This window comes from Vicia villosa, linkage group LG6, assembly GCF_029867415.1.
Source record: "Vicia villosa cultivar HV-30 ecotype Madison, WI linkage group LG6, Vvil1.0, whole genome shotgun sequence".
Lineage (NCBI taxonomy): Eukaryota > Viridiplantae > Streptophyta > Magnoliopsida > Fabales > Fabaceae > Vicia > Vicia villosa.
The window spans coordinates 85,494,473-85,500,617 of record NC_081185.1 but is presented as its reverse complement, the minus strand read 5'-3'; the positions used below and the strand labels follow the sequence as shown (position 1 = coordinate 85,500,617).

General features: G+C 36.3%; 1 protein-coding gene across 1 annotated transcript; it reads right to left on the bottom strand.

Moving 5' to 3' along the window:
• Window positions 1–4,116: 4,116 nt before the first annotated feature.
• LOC131614043 (uncharacterized) lies at window positions 4,117–4,743 on the bottom strand. The gene has a single exon (XM_058885672.1). The coding sequence runs from the start codon at window positions 4,741–4,743 to the stop codon at window positions 4,117–4,119; it is 627 nt and encodes a 208-aa protein (XP_058741655.1).
• Window positions 4,744–6,145: the final 1,402 nt, after the last annotated feature.

Genomic DNA, 6,145 nt, shown 5'->3' with positions numbered 1-6,145 from the left:
TCTTTTCTTCACTCATAAAACTAATTATTTTCTAAATAAAAAAAGGGAAAAGCTAACATGTGCCCCAAGGGCACAAGATAATTAGATATTTATAGAAAAAAAATTTTGAAACGCGTGTAATCAATGTATCGGAACTTTAAATATGACTTTATTGTATTTAATTACATTTAGTTTTTTTTCCAATTATAGTATCCTTAACATGTGCCCTCCCTAAGGGCACATGTTAGCATGACCCATAAAAAAAACGTTTTATTTATTTTATTTTCTTAATATATTTATTTATTTTATTTATTTGTTTTAAATAGATTATTTATTTATATATCTTTAATAATTCCTATTTATTTCTTTTTAATTCCAAAAAATTCATAAAAAAATGTTTTTGTGCTTGATTTTATTTTCTTTCTCCGATTTAATTAATTAGGTCGCGAGACCAATAATTAATTAAATCGTTTTTATTTTCTTATTTAATTCGTACCCTAATCAGGGTTTACGAAGATCATTCAATACACTAAAATATCTGTTTTTTCTATGCTTTCTTTTTCTTTCAGGTTCACTTCTCGAATACGCTCCGACTATGCGCCACGTCAAAAGAACAAAGCTAAGTTCTAAACCTTTTTTTATTAATATTATTTACCTTTTATTTTGTTCAATTAGGGTTTAATCTCCTCGCACATAGAATTTCTCCTACATTCATTCCTTTCCTTTTTCTTTGCCAATCCTCTGATGGTCAGGGTCAATGCTTAAGGCTTGAGGCAAACCTTTGCCTATCAACCTTCGTCCATTGAAGCTAAGTATTCTTTCCCTTTCTCGTATTTTTATTTTTATTGATTAGGGTAACCCTGTTTATGGCTGAATTGATAATGCACTCACCCTACTTTTTGTTTGCCATTTTTCTTGCCTTGCAGGGTTTGCCAAATACCAAAGCTTCGCATAGTCGGTAACCCTAAACCCTAATTATTACTTATGTTAGACTTATTTGTTAATTATTCCGCTGGTTTCAATTCCCCTCTCCCTCCGCTGATTTCAATTTCCCTCTCCCGTTATTGCTTTAATTATTAATTGCCGTGGTTAGTAATTTTAGGGAGTGATAACATTGAATTAAATCTAGAATCACTTAATTAAAAGATAATATATTCTAAACTGATCACGTGATTGGTGCATACACGCACACTTTTGGGGTAACCTCTCTGTTGCCTGTTGCCTGTTGCCTTGTGTTTTTGCAGAATAGCCAGTCCCTCGAATACGAGGATACCTCAGCCACGTTGCCTCGATAAAGATCATGGTCCCTAATGATGCTGCCCTCGATACACATGATCTCGACCCTCGGAAGTTGCCTACGAAAAGGCTGAGGTATCCTTTGGTTGCCTACGAAAAGGCTATTCTGATCCTTCCCTTAGACTACCTACCTCTCTATGGCATGGGTCAGTCTTATGGCGAACGAACTCTCGATGACCCTTCAACCTCCAAATGAAAGGCTTCCTGCCCTCTTATGGCAAGGACAAACCCTTTCACTCTGAAAGGCTAAAATAATTTTTTTTCAAACCATAAGGTAATTTGCCCTTAATTTCTTTGCCTTGCTCTAAAAGTTTTTTTCATATTCTTTCTCATAAATCTTCAAAAGGGCTACGCTCATTTACGAGCTAAAGTCCCTATTCTTTTCTTCTACATTTCTTTTCAAAAAACGAGCAAAGCAATTAAGAGCCCATGGGAAACCATGGATGCAAAGGGTGCCTTACACCTTCCCTTTGCATAATTACCCCCGAACTCAAAATCTTTTTAAAAGGTATTTTCCTGTTCTTTTAGCCTTTCTAACTTGTTTGGATAAAATAAAAGTCGGTGGCGACTCATGCTTAACCGCGACATTTCAAATGAAAGTCAGTTCACCGTATTACACTTCTTCTTGGGATTCTCCTTCTGAAGTTTTGGACATTCACTCTTGAAGTGTCCAGGCTCATTGCACTCATAGCAGACAACTTTCTTCTTGTCAGATCTTCTGCCACCAGAAGATTCTCCTCGTTCAAATTTCTTTGAACTTCTGAAGCTCTTGAACTTCCTTTGTTTGCTCTTCCAGAGTTGGTTTACCCTTCTGGAGATCATGGACAGTTCATCTTCTTCTGATTCTGATTCTTCAGAATCTACTTCTTCAGCCTGAAAAGCGTTAGTGCATTTTTTAATATTAGATTTTAATGCAATAGACTTACCTTTCTTCTGAGGCTCGTTTGCATCCACCTCTATCTCATGGCTTCTCAAGGCACTGATTAGCTCTTCCAAAGAAACCTCATTCAGATTCTTTGCAATCTTGAATGCAGTCACCATTGGACCACATCTTCTGGGCAAGCTTCTGATGATCTTCTTTACATGATCAGCCTTGGTGTAGCCTTTATCCATAACTCTCAATCCAGCAGTTAGCGTTTGAAATCTTGAGAACATCTTCTCAATATCTTCATCATCCTCCATCTTGAAGGCTTCATATTTCTGGATTAGAGCAAGAGCTTTAGTCTCCTTGACTTGAGCATTTCCCTCATGGGTCATTTTCAACGACTCATATATATCATAGGCAATTTCCCTGTTAGATATCTTCTCATACTCAGCATGAGAGATAGCATTCAGCAAAACAGTCCTACATTTATGATGATTCTTGAAAAGCTTCTTTTGATCATCATCCATTTCTTGTCTGGTAAGCCTTACACTTGTAGCTTTTACTGGATGTTTGTAAGCATCCATCAGAAGATCCCATAGTTCACCATCTAGACCAAGGAAATAACTTTCCAGTTTATCTTTCCAGTATTCAAAGTTTTCACCGTCAAATACTGGTGGTCTAGTATAACCATTGTAACCATTGTATTGCTCAGCAGAGCCATATGTAGATGTAGATGTGTTTGTTTGAATTTCACCAGCCATCTTTTACTGAAGCGTTTTTCTCTTCCTGAATCTTTTCTAAACACGGTTAAGTGCTTGCACCTTAGAACCGGCGCTCTGATGCCAATTGAAGGATAGAAAAACACTTAGAAAGGGGGGGTTTGAATAACTGTAGCTTTAAAACTTGTAAGATAAAAACTATTTGCACAATGATTTTTATCCTGGTTCGTTGTTAACTAAACTACTCCAGTCCACCCCCTTGGAGTGATTTACCTCACCTGAGGATTTAATCCACTAATCACACTTGATTACAATGGTTTTCCACTTAGAAACACTCTAAGTCTTCTAGAGTATCCTGATCACAACCTGATCACTCTAGGAACAAACTGCTTAGACAACTTCTAAGACTTGCTAGAGTATACTGATCAACAACCTGATCACTCTAGAACTTACAACTTAATGTAAACAAATTCTTTTAAGAGTTACAATGCTTCTTATAAAGCTATTATCACAACTGTGATTTTCTCTTAAGTTTAAGCTTAAATCTCACTAAGATATTACAACAGAAATGTAGTGAGCTTGATGATGAAGTTTGAGAGCTTTTAATTTGAACAGCGTTTCAGCGTTTTTGCATAAAAGTCTTGTCTACAGCTTCTCATCAGAACTTCGTATTTATAGGCGTTTGAGAAGAAGACCATTGGGAGCATTTAATGCGTTGCGTAATCCGTACAGCATTGCATTTAATGTTTCACTCTTTTGTCAACTACCTCGAGCCTTGTTTCCGCTGTGTTTACTGATGTTGCCTTTAATAGCTTCTAACGTTCCTTTTGTCAGTCAGCGTAGCCTGCCAGTCTAGTACTTGCTTCTGATCTGATGTTTGTGTAAACAACGTTTGAATGTCATCAGAGTCAAACAGCTTGGTGCAGAGCATCTTCTTGTCTTCTGACCTTGAAGAGCTTCTGAGCGTGATACCATGAGAACTTCAGTGCTTCTGCTTCTGATCTCAAGTTCTTCTGATGCTTCCATAGACCCATGTTCTGATTCTGCTTGACCATCTTATGATGTCTTGCCAGACCACGTTCTGATGTTGCATGCTGAACCTTCTGAGTCAGTGCTTCTTACGCTGATTTTGTGCATACTCTTTGTATAATTCCTGAAACGGAAATTGCATAGTATTAGAGTACCACATTATCTCATACAAAATTCATATCCTTGTTATCATCAAAACTAAGAATATTGATCAGAACAAATCTTGTTCTAACATATAGGAGTACCCACGCAACTTGCAATCGCAAACAGAATACGAGGCCTCCAATATTCTTGCGAAAGCCCAAAGAAACGCACCCATACTTGAGCCGAAGTATTATTTTGGAGAGACGGATTAAAGTCTCTAGTCCACGCAAACAGTTTGAGAATACCGGGATTAAGACTAATGGATCCGGATGCTCGAACTCTTCTCATGTCCTCAGTGCTTGAGAAGGTAAATTCATAATAACCTTTTCCCAGAGATAAGAATCCCCAACATTTCACATCCGGCTCCAAAGCAGAGAGCTTCGAACGAAGTGCAACAACCGTGAGCAGCGAAGAGCCTTTTGGGCAAATAATTCTTCCATGAAGGTTGTTTTTGCATTCTTCTATACCGGCTTTGTATTCATCTTCTGGAATGGTGATAGAAGGTCTGTCCCCTTTGATTATAGGCTGCGGAAGTTGAGAGGAAGGAATGTCACAAACCCCTTTTAAAGCTTGAGCAAAAGATTTGCCATTGGAATGTTTAGGAACCGTCACGGAGGAGGGAGGAATGGTATCAGGTAAAGCCTTGGTAGCACAATCAGCCTGCTGTAGATTATTGATTGTAACTTCTGGAAAAAGGGAGGTAATATCCATGAGAATGGAGTATAGCGAAGAGAATTGGGGATTAGGGATTCAAGAAATCCAAAGAGGAATTAGGGATTTCATCGCCGTAATTCGATTTCGAATGAAGGGTTGAGATCAATTGAGATGCTCCGACGAGGAGTCTTTTTCTAAGCAAAATAGAAAACTGTGATTATACTTCTTTTATTGTTCTAATAGAAATGTGCGCCAGCATCCTATCATGAGACTAATATTAAAAAAAAAACAATAAAACTTTTCTTTTTTATATATTAGAGTAGTCAAAAATTCACAAAAAAAAAAAAATTAAAGAGAGGCAAAATAAATAAAAATATTTATATTTAGATTCGCAAAATAATTAAAATATTACAAATATATATACCATTTGGTTGTGTCTAGAGTGAACCATCAAGTAAGTGGTTCACCGTGAACCACAACCAACAACCGTTAGATTATATTGTTTTATTTTAATTTATGATGGACTCTTTCACACCTGATTATATTTTCATTTCTCTATCCTCTCATGTCCTTTAACTTTTCTGAGTAAAACATTAAAAAATTTAAATAAAATAAATTACAAAACACTCGCACAATAAAATCCCTCAAATGTCAAATTTCTTTTTAATAAATTATTGTAATATTGGTGGTTTGATAAAGGAATCATCGAATCTTTCATAAAAGTGGAGACAAATGACAATGAAGATACTTGTAGAGTTTGGATTATCACAGGGAAGAAGTTGATTATGAAGATATAATAAAACTTTAAATTCCTACTGTTTCTTCTTTAACTGCTCTTTCAATTTTTATCTACTGCAGTTTTTCTAGAGATTAAAAAATCCATTCTAATGAATTGAGTCTTTAATTTCTAAATTTAAGATTGTTTTAGTCACCAATTCCTTCCTTAAAATAAAATTGAACATTTGATTCGATAGGAAAAATGCAAGTCGTCGAACCCCCCTATGCTTGCAGTTATGTTTTGCAGTAAAATTTTGGTCATCATTTTTTATATTAGTGTGGCATTTTATATGCGCAAAAAAAACCTAACACCAATTCAATCAGAACAATTAAAACTTTGAAACCAAATCTAGCAAGCAAAATAATTTGCACATTTCATCCATATAATTAAAGAAGTGGAAATTTATTTCAACCAACACTACTAGAAATACTCCATTTTCCTGCGGATTTACCTGCGGATTTCAGTTAAATTTCCGCAGGAAACATGTTTCCTGCGGTTTTTCCTGCGGCTTTAGGTCCCCAGCTAAAACCTTCGTGGGTAAAAATTTCGGCAGGAAGTTCCGCAGGAAATTCCGCAGGTAAATCCGCAGGAAATTTCCGCAGATAAATCCGCATGAAATTTCCGCAGATAAATCCGCATGAAATTTCCGCAGGTAAATCCGCAGGAAATTTCCGCAGGTAA